At 42.4% G+C, this 21,909-nt stretch overlaps 1 protein-coding gene across 3 annotated transcripts in view; it reads right to left on the bottom strand.

The window, feature by feature from the left end:
• dnah9 (dynein, axonemal, heavy chain 9) overlaps nt 1-21,909 on the bottom strand; it is a 149,130-nt gene that overhangs the window by 119,307 nt on the left and 7,914 nt on the right. For 2 of the 3 annotated variants that reach the window (XM_020611726.1, XM_020611728.1), the window contains exons 6-28: nt 19,697-19,930; nt 19,388-19,555; nt 18,787-18,933; nt 18,527-18,677; nt 17,342-17,456; nt 17,096-17,164; nt 13,322-13,448; nt 12,633-12,779; nt 10,826-10,934; nt 9,176-9,417; nt 8,840-8,975; nt 7,257-7,453; nt 6,886-7,148; nt 6,506-6,667; nt 5,330-5,552; nt 4,978-5,144; nt 3,503-3,646; nt 3,183-3,342; nt 2,418-2,573; nt 1,138-1,270; nt 754-1,031; nt 269-399; nt 49-175 (exon numbers count right to left, since the gene is read on the bottom strand). In XM_020611726.1, the coding sequence (XP_020467382.1) occupies nt 49-175; nt 269-399; nt 754-1,031; nt 1,138-1,270; nt 2,418-2,573; nt 3,183-3,342; nt 3,503-3,646; nt 4,978-5,144; nt 5,330-5,552; nt 6,506-6,667; nt 6,886-7,148; nt 7,257-7,453; nt 8,840-8,975; nt 9,176-9,417; nt 10,826-10,934; nt 12,633-12,779; nt 13,322-13,448; nt 17,096-17,164; nt 17,342-17,456; nt 18,527-18,677; nt 18,787-18,933; nt 19,388-19,555; nt 19,697-19,930 (3,786 nt within the window). The remainder of the gene's footprint in view (nt 1-48; nt 176-268; nt 400-753; nt 1,032-1,137; nt 1,271-2,417; nt 2,574-3,182; nt 3,343-3,502; nt 3,647-4,977; nt 5,145-5,329; nt 5,553-6,505; nt 6,668-6,885; nt 7,149-7,256; nt 7,454-8,839; nt 8,976-9,175; nt 9,418-10,825; nt 10,935-12,632; nt 12,780-13,321; nt 13,449-17,095; nt 17,165-17,341; nt 17,457-18,526; nt 18,678-18,786; nt 18,934-19,387; nt 19,556-19,696; nt 19,931-21,909) is intronic. The other variant, XM_020611727.1, reaches the window with a different exon arrangement.

The raw sequence follows: 21,909 nt of genomic DNA, 5'->3' as shown, positions 1-21,909 counted from the left end.
AAACAGAAACTTCACTGCTCTCCTTCAGGCAAAAATTATTAGAGCCACCTGGTGTGGGTTGGTCCCATTAGACAAGATGTCCAGCAGATCAGCTGAAGAGATGAAGTAAAATCTCGGGAAGGCCAGACGCTTGGTGTCCAGGTACTCTGCCAGAGCTTTTTCACACAAAGAAAGCCTGTATAGAAACACACAAGTGTCAGTGTAAATATGCAGAAACCCTGTGCAAGAGTGTCTCTTATAAAAGACATAAGGTGTAGAAACCTGTCACCTGCTCTGGATGTCCTCCAGTTTACCAAACAGTCCCGGTTTATTGGTGGCCTCCACTACGTTAGGCGTTTGATGTACAGCATATGCCAGCTCTTTGAAATCGGCATCAATCCCCTCGAAGCGCCTAGAGTCCTACAGATGATTTCACAAGGGAGCCCGGGCAGAGGATTTAGATTCCCACAAGAGAAAGGAGAGAATCAGAGGTTTAATAGCAAACATCTGGATTTAAGCACAGCCCAAACATCACGGGAGCAATTAAAACCTTGTGTAGTATCAGCTACTAAACTGGAAGCATGTTCTAAGTAATGAATTTTTAATTAACAGCTATAACAGCCATGCTATCTGGGTTCATATGGGAATGACAAGGGCACAGGTTAAAGCTGCTCAACACATGAGTTCGTCATTGATGTATACCTGAAACACAAACCTGTAATTAACTGCATGTGTGTATGTATGTGATAATATCTAAAGTATTTAGCGTGCAACCTCGGGCAGCTGTGAGCGGATGTCCTCAGAGCCAATGAAGATGCTTTCCAGGTGGGTCCATGTCCTCTGTACCTCAAACCAGATGGAGATGATAGAGTCTGCGATGGACAGCTTGCTCTGCCATGTTGACACTTCGTCCAGAAAGTGGGCAATGTACTTGGATGACATGAGGTTCTGCAGCTGGACCTGGTTGTCTTCTAAGGTCTCAATCAGCTCCTCATCTGTGTGCAGCAGAGGCACCTGGGTGCGGTGATGGGGCTCATACTGGAACTGCATACCTGGATGGGAACAATACACTCCATCAACTGGTCTCAACTCTGGGTGGCAAGATGAAGAACTCTTATTTTGATAGTCTGGTTGTAACAAAGTGTCCCCTTCCTGCACCTGTCCAGGTGGAGTTGAGTTCTGAGAGGACTTTCTCCATCCCCATCTCCTTGACAGCTTTGTCCACAATCCCTCTCACCTCGTCTTCAAAGCAGTGCAGGTTGAGCTGCAGCAGGTCAGCCAGAGTGGTCCCCTGCTCACAGAAAACCACAGCAGCACACGTCATACAATCTACACTATAAAAATGTTAATATTAGTAACATATTATAACATTCGGTGTGATGGCTGGTTTCATTTTACACAACTACACACACAGTCATTAATACAAAGAACCCATATGCAGTTATTATAATCAAACTGCAGATGTCAAGCCTCTGCTTGGTCACTAATGTCACCAAAATAAACACATTAGCTTTAGATGCTAATGCACCCAGATGGAAGAACACTACATCTGAATCAAATTTGAGTCATTTGGCTGCTTTTAACACTCTCCATTTCAAAAAGCCAAACTGAAGTTAAGCCTGGTTTTAGCTCTTTCTTTGTCCAACTCTCTCTGAGCAAAAGAACATGTGGGTCTAGTAGCCAGTGTTTCAGACTTTTAGCTGTTAGGAGCTCCTTTGTGTTCCGTCACAGTGACCCTTAATTCTTTACAATATGGTGTCACCAACAAAGTTCTTTGTGGCAAGCATCTAACAATAAATAAATAATCCGTTTGTTTTATTATTTGATTGCAACACCTTTAAAGGGAGGTTGCTGGTAAAGAATTAAATGTGTGGAAGCTCTAATTGTCAGCTCTTATAGGCAGTGACATCTGCTACTGTTACTCTCCTTTCCTATAGGTGGGGTACATTAGCAGATGTAAAACTCATCTGCAAATGACCAAACAGCTCCCTGCTGTGGAGTATTTGCAGCTTAGTCTCTGAGTACATTCAAATGCTAGTTCTATAAGTATCTGAAAAACACGACATCAAAGCGAGCCAATTTAGCCTCTGCAATGCATTTTGTACAAACTATAGAGCTGGTAAGGACAAACAATTGGCATATGATTTTCCTCCTGCAGCACAAACAAGCCCAGTGAGGATGCGGACAGAGCCGGGGAAGAAAATAAGAAAATACTTGGAGTGTGTGTGTGTGTGTGTGTGTGTATCCCCTTTTAAAGCTCTCCCTTACAGTGGTGGCACAATATTGACACTGCTGCTTGTTTCAGATATTAAAAATAAAAATTGCTCTAGTATACTACCCATAATTCAACCAACAGTATAATATGAAAACAAGTGACCAAGGTCATAATCAGAACTATATCTACAGTATTTTCTCATAGTTTCTCTCCATATGGAGACCTGGTCCATGGTGAAGCGGACTCCAGTAGCAGTCATCAGCTGGTGCCAGTGTCGAGCTCTGATGGCTGGATTTTGGAGATCTGCCACAGCCCTGAGGGAGGTGAGCAGGTTCTTTACTCTGCTGTCCAAATCTGTGAAGGCCTCCCATGCTCTAACCTACAGGACACAAAGGCCATAAATAAGTGCAAGAGCTTTAGACAAAGAGAAAAGTGCTCGAAGCTGCAACTCAGGATTTTAGTTTTATTTGGTCCAGTAAAATTGACCGAGTTGACATTCATGCAGTTATACACATTAAGTACATTCCAGCCCATTCAGTTAAGGGCACATAACTCCCAGAGAGATGTTATTGCTGTCCTTTCCATAACAAACTAGTCATTTACCTTTGTGTAAGGCGCTTAATCTGACTGTTTGCTAAGTCCTGACGCCATTGTTTACTGCAGCTATGCCTTTCTGTTCTTGCATGGCATAAATACATTTTATATCATAGCAGGGGAAAGCTTCCTAGCTGAAATTACATTTTTAAGCAGTGGGTTTTTGATTTAATTTCATTTACTGCAGCCCACCATTTAAACCTGGAGAAATCCAAGCTTGGTATTGCTTGCTAAGGCTATGATTGGATCCTCTCTGTTTGGGGGAAGGGGTTAGGAAATGGTCAAGCAAAGTTGAAAGCTACCTCCAATTTTCCCTGTTTCTTCCTCTTTCTCTTTTCAAGTTTCCTTTTTACCTTTTCTCAGCCTCCTACACTTCCTCATGCTCTCCCTTCACCTCTTTATCAAGTCCCCGTATATCTTTAGAGAAGTGTTTGCACTCCAGCTCCATGTCCTCCACGTGGATCTCTCTCCAGGGAGTGGTCCTCCATGCAGCCATGCTGGACTCCACCATAGTGATCATGTCCCACAGCTCCTTCAGCAGACACACTTCACGCCTTGGGGATGAAGGAGAGCAGGCAAAGTGAATGAAACCAGCATGAAAGCGGCAAAACTTCAGATACTGACTATAGATGTAAAAGAGCATCTCTGCTGTAACAGCTCATTAATTTAGAATTTGGCACAGGCTTATTTTTTCCTTCCAGCTTTGGACTTTACCTGCACTGTCGGAGCTGTTTGTACTCAGAGACAGTGACCTCGAACAGGCTGGCAGACTCCACCAGGGAAGCCATTACCACCTCCCGTTCCTGGATCTGCAGGTGGAACATGTCCAACATCTGGTAGGGGCTCTCACTGTTAAATCTGGAAGAACACAGGCATCCATCAAAACACAGTCACATTTGCACCAGCTCAGTATAAATCAGTAGGTGTTTATTAATGAAAGGCTTTAGTTTTGCCAGGCCTGACTTGGCTGCAGCATAACCAGGCCTAACTGCACACTATGACAATTAACACTGACTTTCATGACATTAATGGGAAAATAATCACCAGGTTATTAAGAGACCAATTACACACATAACTAATTGACAATTAAACATTATGATGAAGCATCCCTGTCGATGAATTAATTATCATTATGCTAAGATTCAGTTAGCCTTGTCAGATGTAACAGCCTCAAGATAACGCTTCCCTGTTATCAAGCAAGCAGACAAGGAAAGGTGACATCCTTTTTTTTTTTTATAAACGCTGAACTTAGGCACTAAGAAAAAAGCTATATGGTGAATTGCATTGCCTTCACTGGCTGACTCTGGAAAACTCAAATCAAAAGGTTACAAAACTTTATACTTTATCCTCCATACTTCAAAATAGCATCTTTAAGTGTTTGGTAATACACGTCAACAACTATAACTCTTACTATAAAGCAAAAAATAATTGACAAGATATTATAACACAGTTGTAATCAAAATAAGTCTTTGAATTTATATAAATATGATGTCTTTATTTATTATAGTTCTTAATCAATTATGATGTTTATTTACTAGAAATACTTCACCATCAGTGACGATGGTCTTTAATGTGATGTTGATCAAGTTATAGTTTTATCATGAGGATCAGCTATTAATAACGCACTAGTAACTAGACCAGACTGTAACTCATTTGTTAACCATCAACATTTGAGCTTCTCAAAGCTTTTAGTTAAGCTTACAGGGTTTCTACGCCAAAATTGCAAGTTGTGCATAGCAAGGCCACTGGAGCCTGTTCACCTACACTGAACCTTGACCCCAAATATGGTGAGCTCTATAACAAACTCTCACTGATGCAAGGTGGAAAGTATGACATTGATCGCTTTATTGTACAGAAAAATGTTGGAAATATTCATTTAGCATCCCAGGATTGTTGCTGTTTAGTAATACTTGATATTTTTATATTAACAATGTATAAAATCACAATGTAAAAATGATGTGACAGTGTGAAAGAGGTCACACTGTGAACCCTGGTGTGAAAGACTTATGTATCTACCTGCATCATCAACTCAACTATCCCTTTGCAAATTATGTGCGGTAAAAGAATGTATCAGTTTTTTCACTGGAAAGAATGTTACCCAAGTACACAGTCCAGGCAGCATTTACATTAATCACAAAACATAACTGGAAAACACTTATAAAAATAAGCCAGTGTTTCTTCTACAGTACCTGAAGGGCCCATTGTTACGGAAGTGCTCCCTGAAGTTGTGTTGTTCCACGTCAAATGAAGCACACTTACGACGCAGGCTAGCCACCTCGGTGGCCTGCAGCAGCGCCACCTGCTGTTTGACTAACATTGCTTGCTTTTTTACATTGTTCCACTTTTCTGGCAACTCCTGCAGATAAACAGACAGATACAGAGCAGGGGTGACAGATGATGAATTGCCAGGAGGAGGAGCACAGACCAGCAATGGGTGATTGAATACACAAAGAAAGAGCAAGAGAAATGGCTCTGTGTCAGCTCAAAGACACAGAGGAAGTGCTAAAAAATCATGTGAAGTGACCGAGCATCAGTCTTTACCTCCAGCTGTTTGTAGACCACATCAGGGAGCTCCTGATCATACACCTTCAAGAGAGCGATGGTTTGCTGTAGCGGCTCAAACATAGAATCTGTGGTGTTCTGTCTTTCCTTTACTGCCAACAGGTGACCCATGACCCCTACCAGGCCATTGTAGTCACCCTCCTCCACCTGCTGGCCCAGACCAGCCTCAGCCACACTAGTAAACTTCTCCAGATCTGACAGACTGGGGAGAGATTTCCATGATCATTAAAGGGGCACTTTATTAATTTACACGAGTTTAATGGAATGATAATCAAATCAGTTGTAAGCCCACACATGACAAACTTTAAATGGAAAGCCTGCATTAGAATGAGGGCATCATAGCTTGAAAAACAGATGTTTAACAGGTATGGAGGAAGTAATGGAAAGAAAGCTATCAAATTGCATTATAGAAAATTTAGGAAGCAGTGTTTTTGAGGTTGGTCTATACTTAGTTATTTTAAAAGTCTGACTCTCACCAGTCCCCTAATTTATGCAAGTGCAGCTTTTTGCTAAAGAAATGAATGGAATACCCCTTTAAAATCTTCAAGTACTAACTCAAAGCAGCTGGACTTGTTGTTGTTATCTGGAAGACTCAGTCAATCTCAAGAAGATCCAACAACTCTACTACTAGTGACAAATTTCCAAACATCAGTACAAAAGCTAGCAAATGTACATTTTAACAAGTTACTCAAATGTCAATAGTCAGCTGTTTACTGAAGTAATTAATGGGTAACTTAACACCAACTGAAAATATACAGATGCAGAACAGTACCCTTGTCCACACACAACCACACCAATCTTTATATGTGACATGTGTTGTCCTGGTCACCCCACAAAGTAGCACAGTGTGAGAAAACACTCATTGACTTTTGTCTCATAGCTGTCCACTAACCATGCTAAAACCTTATTTTTGGGGAGCAGTCAATAACAATTGCAGAGAGTTAACTGAAATTAATTTATCTATAGTTTTTTTAATGCTGGTGTGACTAGGCTGATCAGTGTCACAAGTAGAGAAGAGATGGGCAAATCAGCCGACTGACTCAATATTTCAATTACGCAGTAGTATCTATCCAAAGTTTGCTAGCGTTAGCCAACATACCAGAATAAATAAGGCTATAGCAGCAAAACCCCTGGATGTATTAAAAAGTACTTCACCTGTTGGTTACATGGTCAATGAGGTGCTGTTTGAACATGTAGCTCCACTTTTTGATGATGTTAAGTAAGGCACTCTTCATGCTATGGCCATCCACCTTCATCCACCCATGAAACACGTGGACTGGCTCCAGAACCTGCACCTCCTCATAGATTTTTTCATACCTACAGTATGATGGCGAAGTGATTTCAGACAGGTAAACAGAAGTTAAGTCTTAATGAGTCTTTTACACTAACTGTTCCTTAATCTAAATCCAATCTGAATTCCAGGCTTCTTAAAGAAATTACTAGGATTTGAAATCCTACACCATAAAAATGACCACAGACAGAAATTAGAAAGCACACACAAACATATGCTCACACTCTGCTTGGTCAGTACCCACCTGTCTACCTGCTCCCTAAAGTTGTCCAGTGTTGGTGGGCTCTCTGGGACGCCATCCTCAGCATAAACCTCCATCTCCTGGCTGGTGAGCACATGGCCATACTGAAGAAACTGACACATGAACTCCTTCCTATTGTCCACATACAGGTAGCTGTAGCACTCCAAAGAGTTGCGAAACTCGCAGCACGTTGCCATGACACTCTGCACACGTTCCATGAGGAGATGACGCATGTCTGCAAGGTCAGCCATGTCCTCCATGTCACCCTGAGGGGAAAGGGTCAGACACCAGCCTCAGTGTTGTGACATGGTAATAGGAGTGATCAGCATTTAAGTTATACCGTAGATACCGGGGCTGCATCCCAGCAACAGTACCTGATAGTGGGGAAAGGGGCTGTGCTGGGCCAGGCGTGGCACCAGTGAGGAGATTCTGAACACATCACTGATGAGACTTTCCACTAACTCGAAGAAACCGTCTCCTGCTCCAAACTCCAGAGAGGGAGTGAACACAATGTCAGGGACTCTCAAATCCAGCTGAGCCTCAAACAGAGGGGCCACAACTGCTCTCTGGTCTGGAGTGAAAAGTCAGGATTACAACCAGTAGAGACTGCAAGGGAAAAACCTTCTAAAGCAAGTAAAGCCACAGTGAACCCAGTTTGTGTCCAGCTCTCTTTTTCCTCTTACTGTTCAATACTCCCTTCTTCCTCTATACTAGAGTTAATTTACAGCTGTTCAATTGCTCCCTGGGTTGAAATCATGGCTCTTTAATCTCTGCAGGGTATTTTACATCTGGTTTAAAGAAGTACAGAAAGAAGATGAAAAAATAAACACAGCATAACCCCTTGTCAATAGCAAAAGAAAATACCTTGAAAGGATTCTACACACGTTTATCTAGCCCTGACAAAACATCCGGAAATATCTCCTGTGTAAACATTTACAGAAGTTATTGTAATATACTGTAAGTTGTTTTGTTTTTCACCTTAATGATTACAGTGAACATGCTAGCAAACAGCTGTCCATTTACACTTCCCCAGACACAAAGCCATTTGAAATCATGTTTGTGTCCATGTGATATATTTCCAATAGTCATTCCTCTCTTAGCTCTGGTTTAGGCATGGCAAAAATATCCAGAATTCTAGCAGCTAATTGCTAACTCTGTCCATTTGCTGTTTGGGTATAAAGCTGGGAGTGTACAGTGGGTTTATCTGAGCTTTGTTATTGAAAACAGCCACTTGCTGCAGTTGCAAACAAAGAAGATGAGAACAGTGAGACTGAACCAAAACAATAAAGTTGTGTGCCGTAAAAGCCACAGCGTCACATAGTCATTTTATCTAATTCCAACTATGCATGGCTTCAAATTTCAGTGAACTAATACAACTTTTTTTTTATTTCATAGTAATGTTTCTTACATTAAACCAGACAGTGTAGGAGAGGAAGTACACTTGCTTTATTCCACAGAATTTACAGCAGCTGTTCCTAACACAGCTTCCCCTGGGATATTTTAGGGTCATCTCACTCTAAAAGACTATTTGAACCCACACAAGTAGAGAATGATGGAAGCAGAAGCCAACAGACAGTGAGAAGAAGAAGAAGAAGAAGACACAGTAGCAGTCTGGCCACAGTCCACCACATCTTGAACCACATCCCAGTTCATCTGATCTGGTTGACAAAACACGTGCTAGTAAATAAGTCCAGAACTATTTCATGTCCACAGCCAATACAGGCGGACACCCAACTGACATCAAAACCTCTGAGCCTGACAAGTTGTACAAGTCAGTGCTGACTGGAGGATGATGGGTCAATTCTATAGTGCAATCAGAGGAGTGAGTAGTGCTGAATTTTCTGATATCACAGTTGGGGTTTGCAGCAACAATCTGGCTGTGTGACAAATAGGAAGTGTGACTGTTTCTTTTTGTGATTTGACTTTTCTGTGCACTGTTTGTGCATAAACATCTCACCTGTGTTATCCAGGAAGAACCTGAGAGAACACTCGATGCTGTTGAAGAAGCCATCTATGATCATGTCATCGATGTACTCCACATAGGCTTTCCACTCTTCAGATGATGGCTCAGCTATGAACAGCGCCAGGTTGCTCTAAGACACAATAAACATAAAATGTGACACCCATACTGAAACATCATGTCTAGCACATTTCAAAATACCATAACTGCAAACATTTCAAAGCAAATCAGAAATCGCTGACTTCATAATAACCTCGCAAAATGATGAAATGTGAGTGAAATTTAAAGCCAATTCAACAGTTTACACAACTACTGGAAAACCTGTTTATCTACCTTAAGCAGGAAGTGGATCTTTTCTCCTGAAGATAGGATCAGACTGTAAAACCTGTCCAGCCTCTCTGCCCTGTCCTCCAGACAGAGCAAGGTGTCTCTCTTCCCCTCCTTCCTGTCGAACATGGGGCTGGCCCAGGACCTCATGTAGCTCTGGATCTCCTCGACATTGTCTTTGGCTCTCTGTATTCGGCTCTCCATGTCACAAACAGTGTCACGCACCTCCTGGATGTACTGCCAGATACCTAGAGCGGGATCGATGATAGTAACGTGTGGTTGAAAGGTCACAACATCCATCCATCCATTATCTATAGCACTTAACCTAAAGAGGGTAGCATGAGGGCTGGAGCCAATCCCAGCTGTCACTGGGCGAAAGGTGGGGACAGGTCAGGTCAAAACAGTAGCAAATGGAAGAATAAATTAGCCTAGAATGAGTGTGTGTGTGTAGAATCTTTCAGAATGTGCAATATTTCTTGCAAGTTTATTCTGTGTCTTATTTTTTCTGCACTGTGTAACATACAATGCACAATTAGCCCACAGTAGGTTTGTTTTAAATAAAAACATAATAACTGAAAGAGCTCTGCATAAAGACTAAAGTTTTCTAGCAAAAGCAGGGCCGTAGAAGCAGTGTTGTTATACTCAAGTCCAGAACTCGGATTCAAGTCCAATTGGAGTCCCGATTTTCAGGACTTGTGCCTCAACCTAGACTTGAGCACTGATGACTCATACTTGGACTCAGGCTCAAGCATTGACTGCATTCGAACTCGGAAGTTGGAGACTCGGACTCAGGTAATAGGGACTCGCCTTGGACTTAACGAGGACTCACATATCATCTATTCTTTGGTGACTCTAACTTGACTGAGACTTGAACACTGGGGACTAAAGACTCAACTCAGATTCAAGGTTTAGTGACTTTACTACAACACTGCATAGAAGTGTGGTTCACCTGCAAAATATGTCAAAAAAACTTGTCTCAGCTTTAAGCTTTCTTTTACTTAGTTTTCAGGATGTACAGTATATCATTGTTTATCCTTATATTCTTGTTTAACTAACTACTATGCAACCAGGAGCAGCTTGTGCCTTAAATGCACTTCTCATTTTTGCTACATTCTTGTGGGAATCCTGGACTTGTAGAAACTAACAACATGCCTGTCAGCACTGTGTCAATCAGAGCTCTTCAATGATTGAACACCTCTCCTGTTCTTATTTTACATGCTTTTTCAAAATGCAAAGCCTCTCTGGTCTTGTTACATCTCTCAGATTCCTGCTATGCCCTAGAAGTGACAAGAATGGAGAGAAGCATTACAAAACCAATTATTGACGTTATTTCAGAGATAAGAAGAAAATATCAATATCAGTTTCATGAGATTTAAGTAGAAGGCTGGAATGCAAGTAAGTACATTAGCACAGCCACTGCACAGCAGTAGTCCCATCATTAGTAATGAGATAAGGTCATCCTTAACATGATTGCACTATATCATAATGTAAACACAGCCTGCTCACATAAACATATACTGTATCTAATGTTTCTATGGTGCAATCAGTAGTTGAAATCTACAGGACACTACAAGAGAATGAACCGACCTTTTAGCCGTAAGAAAAAGGACAATAATATGTTTCACTTTCCCGAGCTGTATCTGCTAGTAATCAGACCTTGACTGTTCCAGTTCAGATTCTCCTCTGCCCTTCTGAGCTGAGCGTCGATATCCCTGAGTTGGCCCTGAACCAGAGGACGCTCCACGTTAAGCAAAGACTGCATCACCTGCAGCCAGGCAGTGGGAGAGAGGAAAAAGAAACAGAGAAAGATGTGATGTGATTTCTAGCTCCCATTAAGTGTGTATAGAAATATCATTTTAATATAACTGCCAGTGAAAGGCCACGCAGAAGCCCAGAGCATTAAGACAGGGTGTCGTCCTCATTATTGTCACTGTTTCTGGATTGTTTCATGCTGCTGTGACTTAATTGGAAATGAACTTTTAGCTACCTGAAGCAATGAAATTGCTGAGACTGCTGTGGTACATGTGGTTGAGCTTTGTTGGAGCTGTCCTCTGTGTGGCTGAAGTAATTACATCAGTGAGTGCTCTTATACTGTTTTATGCTACATTATTAAAACTGCCATTTTGCCCCTGAGCCTACTTCCAATTACAAACCACAACAGAATTATGCACCAGCATATTTTATGTGCTAATTCTCTCACCGAATTCAGCAAACACAAACACATTACTGCACATCTCAAATTCAAATAAGTTGGGCTGTTTGTCCTTCTACATGCACAGCAATCACAGCAAGAGTACAGTGATATTTAAAACAGCAGTTGAGTTCAGTAGAATGTAACTGATGTTATGATTTGGACATTTATGAAAGCGTATCAGGCAGCAGAAAAAACAAGTAAACATTACCAATGCTTTACAGCCATGACAGCAGGTCTGCAACACTGCAATGCTCCTTAAACACAGGAAAACTGAAGTGCTGAATAAATTCAAAAATGGATACATGACTTTGTTTTTCAAGATTTACCACCAGTGGGGTGAAGAATGTTACATTTATCCTGAGGTTGGTGCTAGGAAAGCACATGGTAATTTCATATATCCTACTGAGAAACGCAAATGTTGAGCTGTCACTTAAATCAATAGGGCTTATCCTTTACAGCGAAGAAAATGTACCAAATGTCATCAATCCTGTTTATTTTCAGATATCTAAATACAAAGCTGGCAATGTGACCAGAAGGGGAAATGTTACATTAAGATCAGCTGATCCTTTGAAGATCATGATTATTCTGAACAATATCATTTTCCTTTCACAATATCTTGTCAAAAACCAAAATAAAAAACAAATGGAAATTGTGAGCTCTTTTCTCTTACAGATCATCTTCTCTGTGACCGAACATCCTCTCTGAATAAGAAAAATCAGTTGAGGTGTTTGACAGATTGATGCAACTGCACCATATTGAAAGGTCCAAGCAGTGCACTCGGTCCTAAGTAACACTAGCAAATTCACTGTACTTCTGTGTATCAGTAAGTAAAGGGAGTCCGTTTCCACTCACTGAACACTTGTTGTAGCTCTAAACATACTTAAATATATTAGCATGTATCCCCATGTAACCTCCATCAGCATCTTCTTCATATTCTTCATGTCCATACTTTTTTGAGATGCTTCTTGAAATGAATGTGAAGGTCTTGATGTTTTCTTCTGTCAAGTGAAACTAGCTGCCACAACAGTCAGTATAAATGCATGTAGCATATAATGCTAGCAGGACAAAGAATATTATGTTTTCCAGCATGTGACATCAGTTACAGGATGTCAGTGGTTGGACTGATCACTAGACGTTGCCATCAGTGGAAAGACCTCAGACAGTCACCGAGAGTTTGACGTTTTGTCCTCAGCTGCCATGCTCTAATGTCTGAAAACCGCAGTTTAAAAAACCTCTGTCTGGACTGCTTTTAGCCTAATCTACACCAACCTTGTTGTATCGGCCCACAGTGAGCTCCACGTTGGTCACATACTGCCACAGCTGCCCCCTGGTGGTGTAGATCTGCACTGCAGTTTCAGGGATGGCCTCCGCCTGTGTGGCCTCCAAGTACTTCACTTCTCTAAGCACAGAGGCCAGCTAGGGAGGGAGGGAAATAGTCAAACACTGAGACACATATGAACACATTAAACAAGTAGATCATAAAAATAGGATTCAACCTGTGCAAGCTTTTGATAATGTTTACCATTTTATATCTGTATTGTCATGCTAGTTACCATGGTAATAAAGATTTCAAAAATACAAATCTTAAGTATTAGAGTTTGGATATTGGTGGCAGAAATCTTTCCATCAAAATGAATGAGATGTCAGTTAGCACCTCTTTAGGACAGTGTGACCCATCATTACTGCCTTTAAATGAAACATTGAAATATTTATCTCAATAATCAATCAGTAAAAAGACTGCCCAAAGAAAAGGCAACTTTATTCAAGCATTTATGCAGCTGTGGGCAGGTGTATGACAGATACCCAATGATATTTAATAAAAACCTGATATATAACAAAACTAATAAATCACTCAAATCTTGTTGACAGTTACTCTGAGTAAAAGCTTTACAGGCAGAGACACGTCTAGCAGCCTGTCATAGATCAGTTTGTCTAGGATGCGGTCTTAATGTAAAAACCTGAGTGCTGAAGTTGACTGAGATCAGCTGAGTGGTCGGGTCTCTGCTGATTAATGGCAGGCTGAGGTTATACTGAGAAGTCTCGCACACGGTCTCTGTCCACGTCTCATACAGGCTGGTCGAGTATCTAGAATACCAAGCACAAAGTGCACAATCTGAGATCACAATAATACACAGGTTATTATCGCAGAAAAACAATCTGTACCTTTACTGCCAGACTAGAACATTGTTTTGTATTCTTATTAAAAGGAATGTGGCTTTAATTTCACGGCCACAGGCGTGAAAAGAACTGGCATCATGGAAATTAGCATACGCAACAAAACAAGCAGCTACAAGCCATATGATTTAGCCATTTTTTGTAGAGATGGTAAACAGAACAAGAGGCCGGATTCACTTGTCCATATCAAGCAGACAATAAGAGCAGAGAGAGGCAGCAGCGAAAAAGGGTTAGACACAGGTGCTGGGGATAAGGATAAACACTGATTCATTAGCAAGAGGTTGGTAACAGACAATATGTGAAGGCTCTGTACAGCTATATCAATCTGTAAATAGCCATGATTATGATGAGAACTACAATGTGCACTGTGTGTCACTTATTGCATTTCTGTTGTGAGCTTCATTTCCTGACAACGGCACCGCAGACACAGAGACAATCAAATGTCTCGGTCATAGCCATAAATCTCGGTGCATTTTGTCTGCGGGGGTAATGAGTGAGGATGCCCGTTCTGTTCCTAACTGGAATTTGTATAACAATGGTGGCGTTCACCCGAGGAAGCGACAATGATTATTACAGCATAACAAGGGCTCTAATTTCTGATGGGAGTACACTGAGGGCAAATAACTGGTGCTATTCATCACCCCATTGCTCTGGATGGGGTGACATCAAGTGAAGGAGTGATATTGAAACATCAAGAATGGGAATCTGCCTGGGTGTGTGTGTGTCTGTGTATGTGCACTGTGATGTGCATTTCATTCACAAAAGACCTATTCACATTCTCCTGGGTATGCTATGCACACACACTTTTACATGACCATACTTGTAAGGACTTAAACTGACTTAACTCCCTGTCTCTGTTGAAAATGTTACTGTAAGCTAATACTCATCCTAGTATTAGCTTCCAAAAAACATTAGGTGCATCTAATGGTTATTTGGATTATGAATTGTGAGGCCAACTGCAGGAGTAAAGTGTGCCAACTGGTCCAGTGGTGTAAGGACTGCATCACTGTGTGGTACGGAGGCGGTACTGCTTCCTGCAGAAGGACCCTGCAACGCATAGCAAATACAGCCAGCAAGATCATCGGTACCCCTCTGCTTTCGGACATCTTCAACACCCACCTCACCTGCAGAGCCATCAGCATTGCTGATGACACCTCCCACCCCGCACACTCCCACTTCAGACTCCTGCCTTCAGGGAGAAGGTATCGGAGTCTTCAGGCCCACTCCACCAGACTTACAAACAGCTTCATCCACCAGGCTGTGAGGATGCAGAACGCAGTCCATTATCACCCCCTGCCCCTGGACTGTGACCCACCACAGAAGCTAAAAAGACAACCTCTGCTGTTTTGCCCAAACCCAGTACAATCCCCCTTCTTGTTACATTTGTCTGGAGACGACTGTGGCTCAGTGGGTAGAGCAGTCGTCTCCCCACTGAACAATTGGAGGTTCAAATCACAGTGCCTGCAGTCCACGTGTCAAAGTGTCCTTGGGCAAGACACTGAACCCCAAGTTGCCCTCAATGGTTAGAACCATCAATATGAGTTGGCGCTGCAGATGGCTGCCTCAGTTCTATACGGGAAACAAATTCCTTGTGTGTAACATCCATCCATTTTCTAAACCGCTTAGTCCCAAACAGGGTCATGGGGGGCTGGAGCCAATCCCAGCCAGCTGCGGGCGAAAGGCGGGGTACACTCTGGACAGGTCGCCAGCCCATCGCAGGGCCAACACACAGACGAACCACCACTCACACACATGCACTCCTACGGGCAATTTAGAGACACCAATCAACCTATGCTGCAGGTCGTTGGACCGTGGGAGGAAGCCAGAGCACCCGGAGAGAACCCACGCAAGCATGGGGAGAACATGCAAACTCCGCACAGAAAGGCCCCAGGTTTGATCTTTGATCTTGATTTAATCTGCTAATTATAGTTCTGATACATTTATGATATTTTAAGACCATAAGGGAAAGTATGTAATTTGAGATGCTGAGACAAATAAAACTTATCTGTTCCAGATGACCAGCTGAGAACTAACAAGGACAGAGCATTTGAGGTCAGGGCTCTGAGGCAATTTAATTGTCTATTTCAGTTGTTATCTTCTTTTTAGAATTTATTTTATCTTATACCATTTTTTATTTTATGATCTAGATTTTATTTTGCTGCCCTGTATAAAGATCATTGCAACCTGAGTTTTGAAAAGTGCTCTACAAAATAATACAGGATGTGGTTTTATGAGAAGTATCTCAACAACTATTGAACTGACTGCCATTACATTTGGTACAGATGTCTAAGTTCCACCCAGAAATAACTGCAGTAGCTTTTGTGATCCCCTGACTTTCCTCTAGTGCCATCAGATCAAACTTTCAAATGCCAAAATCTCTGTTCATAAAAGATCTGGTTCATGATCAAATACCTGATAAAACTGCATTCCCATCATCCACTTTAGCTGTATTTTGTGCTTAGTGCTAATTAGCAAATGTTAGCAACACACAAAACTAAGATGGTTAGTTGCTAAGGTATCACCATGCACGGTCATTGTGAGCTTTGTTAACTGTTATCAGTAACTCTTCTTTGCCCCTTCCACCCACCCTCACCCACAGCATTATGGGGCAGCTGTGGCTAAGGAGGTGGAGAGGGTCATCCACTTCTCCAGTCTTCATGTTGAAGTATGCTTCAGCACACCAAGATGCTCCCAGTGGCTGTCCCACCAGTGTGTGGATGTATGTGAGTTTAGGATTCCAAATGGGTAAATGGGCAAATAGTGTGAAAGTGCACTGAGCGTGCTGCAGTGCATAAGGAAGCACATTGCAATTATAAGACCATTTACCATTTATCATTTAGACCTAACTGTTCCCACCAGCCTCCTTGGTTATATTTTGCCCTTACCTGTAGCTATCCAAGAACATTCTTGCATTACCTTCCAAAGCAACCCGTAAACCTAAATTAAAAAGTGGCAAAATGTGGTCTATTGATTGTGTTTTTATTCTTTGAGGACATTTCTTCAAGTATAAAACCATATAAACAGAACATCTCTCTCTATTTGTCTCTCACTCAGTTTAGTTTGATTCCATATAAACTGCACTTCCTCCAAAGGGATGCTTTATCTTGCAAGTTTTGATGTTGAATGTGGTCTAAAAGGGCATTTTTCACTTGGCATCAGTGAGCAGTAACAGCATGTGGGATTATGGGAGTCCCATGAAATAATCTGTAGAGCAGTGCCACTGTAATGAGAACATAAATCACACCCAAAGCTATATGTCTACATACTATTCCACAAGGACTGCTTCATAAACTTTATATGCTCAACTAACTAAATACAAATGTTCCATTTAAAACAGTGTTGCCATAAAATTACAGGTAGAAAACATGACAGAAACAAAACATATGTTATGTTATTGGCTTTCATGATATTTATAGTCCGATGAGGAGTCATCTGATATTGTCACTGACTATTCTGTTTAATCTTCCTTTCTGTTCTTTTATTCAGAAATACGTACATCTAACCATCTAGGCATGATGACATATTGGGTAATACACAGAGATAAGATCAACACACACCTGTCCAATAGTTGCATCATCTCCTCATACTTCTGAATGACCCTGGCTCCTTCTGCAGACTCCAGGCATCTACAGAGGAAATAAAATTTTACAACCCATGCAAAGGGTGGCCAGTATTGCAAAATATGATTTTTATGAGTCTTTTAAAACTGTGTGATTAACTCACAGAGACCAGTGAAAATGCGCAACCACATCAAAGGTATTTTTTTTTATCTTGCTGTGTTGGAGACAAGAGAGGAGACTCACGGGTACGACAGGTGCCTGAATTTGGAAAAGGGTATCTGGATGCGCTGCTGTAGCTCCTGGGCCCATCTCAGTCCTCCAGCTACTGTTGGCATATTCTTATTCACAGGTGCTGAACCTAAGGAGGTCGAGTTTCATTACTTCTCATAACAGTATTCACCATAAAGTTAGTATAAGGCTAAGCTAAGAGCTACACTGTTTTGTTAATGTACAAAATAATGCACAAACTAAGGCCACACCAGAGTAGTGTGTACCAACTAATTTTACATAGGTGCCATAAATTTGACTTATTTTAGTCAGTTTCTGCTGTGGTATGGTGATTGCATGGTCTGTGGTAACATATTATCTGTGTACAGAGAATCTGGGGAGTCCAGCTTCCTCCCACAGTCCAAAAACAAGCAGGCTAGGTTAATGGGCAATTCTAAATTACCTGGAGGTGTGAATGTGACTGTGAGCGGTTGTCTGTCTCTATGTATCAGCCCTGTGATTGGCCTGCAACCTGTCCTGAATGTACCCTTGCCTCTTGCCCAACAATGACTGGTATTGGCTCTAGTCAGCGCAAAATCCATGACCAGTGATCCCTACACAGATTTCTTTCACCTTGCACAACTTGTTCTGTTGTCATGCAAACACAGGCAATGATAACCTCACAAGATCAAAGCGACTTGTACTGCAGTTGATCACCTCTGTAATGTTTTATCAAAATGTTTGATTAGTTTTATTGATTTGTTAAATTAATTTTTTACTCATTTGATTTTGCACTATGAAGGTCTATTCTGTAAATAGAATAAATGTTAAGTGGTGATGGCGACTTTAAATTATATTACATATAGACTGCAAACCATGTATGACGGTTCTCATCTACAACACAAATATTACTGATTTATTCCTTGGGGTATTAAGCAACAAAAAAAAACTTTTGGTAATTGGGTTGTGAAGATTTTTAAAATAACATCTGTAAAGATGTTAGGCCAACATTCTAATTATCTAAAAGATCAATAATAAAACATTCTCCTGTATTTTTTCTCTTCTTTTCCCGTGTGTTTTTTTGTAATTTATTCATGTAAAGGAATAGCAATCGAGTCTGTTCAGCCGATTTATATACAAACCTCCCCCACCCCATCTCTTTGCAAAGTGACTAAACTGAACAAGTACTTTGTAGAATAAAGGAACTGTTCCAAATCTCACCCAGCGCCTCTGCGGTTTGGATGTGTTCCTTGTAGAGAACTTTACAGCAGTCCAGCTCCTTGTCAAACATGGAGACAAGGAAAGGGTATCTGTCCAGAGCATCTGCGGCCACTAAGGAGCGCAGCAGCAAGCTACCAAACATATCCAGAACCTGCAGACACCAGATAAGTGAAAAATTCAATATTTGCATGTGTGAGAGTGTGAATGTGGGTAGAAGCGAGAAGAAAGAGAGAAAAAAGAGAGAAACTAAGTTCTCAGACCTTGAAGGCATGCTCTAGTCCGGAGGCGTCATCAAAGGCCTGACAGAAGATGGCCCCTAGTCGTCGATCTGTGTCATCCACCCTCAGTCTGAACTCCCTAACATCTTCTTCAAACTCCTGCAGGGCAGATACCTCGGCTGAGATCGACTGACAAAACACCACACAGCAGTACAAGCTAACAAAGCGCCAGCACAATATACTCCTTTCCACATCTCACTGACACAAAGCCATCCAGCCTGGGTCTCCCAAGCAAAGTAAATTGCTTTTCCTGCTATAACTCAGGAACATCTTGGTTAAGCAACTAGATGGTACTGAACAAGGTATTTTGGCAGAAAAACAATTTGCTCCACAAATGCTGGAGTGGTCAGGCAGGAGTGGTGCGTGCACGCACCATGCGTGCCAGCCAGAGTAAAAAAAAAGAAATTGTACTGAGCAGTATTCAGAGGTAAAAATTACACTAACTGTATAGCCTGTATCTACTATTTCATAAACTCTTGTGAAGTGACCCTAAAGGTTGCACTGCAAAATGCCTTTTTTGTCTTTCTCCCAGCAGACAAGTGAGCAAATCCCTCATGCACTCTGAGATCCTAATACTACATACCATGTTGCTGAGGTCCAAGCAGTCATAGGGCTTCTCTGTGAAGAATTTGTAAGTGTCCACAAACTCTTGATAGAGTAGCTGGACCTGCTGGCTGAGCGCTCGGCCTCTGACACCTCCAATCTCCAATTTCTCAAGCTTCAACAGGTCCACAGCTGTTAAGAGGATGTCCTATAAGAAGACAGAAAGAGGAAATTGATGGCAATCAATCTTAACTGCAAAAGAATGACCTGACCTTTTGAAAGAAGGCAGGTTTTAGTGTTGTATCTTAATCCATGTACCAAAAAATGAACATAATGCTTACACACACACCTGAATGGTCTTGACTCTGTTAATAAAGCGGTCAAGCCCAGAAAAGACCAAAAGCGGGGAAAAGTCCCAAGGCCTGGCCAAGCTTCCGCTCTTCTGGTACTGGCTCAGGTTTGCCCTCCGGTCTTCATAGGTGCTCTTGAAGAGCTGCAGGACCTCTAGGCTTGTCTGCACCTTCTTGAGACTCTCTGAAACCTCCCCTCTCAGAACCTCTTCTGGAACTAGAAACACCAAGGCCTGGTGTAGGAGAGCAGCAACACTTTGGCTTAAATTCGGCTTAGTTAGGCTTACAAGTGTTATAGTGGCTACTAAATGTTAAGCTGATAGTCAACATGGCGCCTGCTGTGGCCAATGTGTTTGCTGGTTCCACTCTCGAATGCTGACTTTTTCTTCTTTTTTGTGTGTTTTTTGTTCGTTCTGCAGTGCACAAATGTCATCCACTGCTAACATACAACAGACAGGCATTGCTAGATATTGCCAACTCGCACAGCCACTTGGAATATGTGGGTTTCATACCACCGAAGCTACAGCTTATTGTTTGCTCCCGCAGTCATCACCACCCCCAAGAAGGCCACAAAGCACCAGGCTCAAGTGAGCAGACTGAAACCAGGAGAGCGCTCCGGAGACGGAGATGTAGGCGGGGCAAGTGGGAGGGCTCCATGCTAGGCTAAGAGCTCGCACTAACCGACCACCGCTACTCAGCGGGGCAGATGTGGTATGGCCTGCAGCACATCACAGACTACAGAACCACCACCAGCATCATCAGCTCCACAGACAGCCTGCTGGATGACCTCAACACCTTCTACACCCGCTTTGAGACCCCCAGCCACAGGACAAAGCCCTGAGGAAGATCAACCCCCGCAAGGTGGCCAGGCCAGACAACATCCCTGGTCAGGCTTTGAGACCATGTGTCAAAGAGCTAGCTGATGTTCTCACCACCATCTTCAACCTCTCCCTCAGCCAGAGCATCATTCCCACCTCCTTCAAGACCACAACCACCGTCCCCCTTCCCAAGAGCCCGGTCACCTGCCTGAATGACTACAGGCCAGTGTGGTTCTCACCTGGAAAATGGAGACTCCTACATCAGGATACTCTTCATTGATTACAGCTCCGCCTTCAACACAGTTGTCCCCCACAAACTCACCCACAAACTGTCCACACTAGGTCTGCACCCCACCCTCTGTGACTGGCTCCTGCACTTTCAGACTGGCAGGCCCCAGACTGTCAGGATTGGCAACAGGACTTCAGCCAGCATCACTACAAACACTGGCATTCCACAAGGGTGTGTCCTCTCATCGGCCACTGTTCATCCAGGGGCTCGAAGTGGAGAGGGGAAGGAGCTTCAACTACCTGGGCATCCACATCAGTGAGGCCCTCACCTGGACACTTAACACTACAGAGCTGGTCAAGAAGGCCCAATGACAGCTGTACTTCCTGAGGAGGCTGAGGAGGTTTGGCATGTCGCCTAGGATCCTTTGCAACTTCTACAGCTGCATCATTGAGAGCATCTTGACCAGCTGCATCACTGTCTGGTATGGCAGCACTACTGCTATGGACTGCAAGCTCCTGCAGAGAGTGGTAAAGACTGCAGAGAAGATCACCAGGACTCCACTGCCCTCTCTGCAGAGCATCTAGCACTGCAAAGTCCACAGAAAAGTTGCCTCCATCCTCAAGGACCCCACCCACTCCCAGCATGGACTGTTCACACCTCTACCCTCCGGCCGGGGGTACAGGAATGTGAAATGCAGGACCTCTAGACTAAAAAACTCTTTCTTTCCAACTGCCATTAGACTCCTAAACATCTGAAGGAGTTTATAATCAGGAATTACTTCATGTAATTCGATCTGTACTGTTTACATTCCAAGTTTGCACATACACATCTGCACATGAATAATTGCACACTCATTGCCACCTATTGCACATCCAGTTCCAATGTGGCATACATTTGTCTCCACTTGCTATTTTTAAGTCCCTTTAGATTTTGTGTACTATTCATCTACCTATTCTATTCTTTATATTTTTTATTACATTTGATTCCACTTGCTATTTTTAAGTTCCTTTAGATTTTGTGTACTACTTTGTGTACTCCATCCATCCATCCATCCATCCATTTTCTTCCGCTTATCCGGGGCCGGGTCGCGGGGGCAGCAGTCTAAGCAAAGATGCCCAAACCTCCCTCTCTCCAGACACTTCCTCCAGCTCCTCCAGGGGAATGC

The sequence above is a fragment of the Monopterus albus genome, unplaced genomic scaffold, assembly GCF_001952655.1.
Source record: "Monopterus albus unplaced genomic scaffold, M_albus_1.0 scaffold117.1, whole genome shotgun sequence".
NCBI lineage: Eukaryota > Metazoa > Chordata > Actinopteri > Synbranchiformes > Synbranchidae > Monopterus > Monopterus albus.
This window is presented reverse-complemented; position numbering and strand designations above follow the sequence as displayed.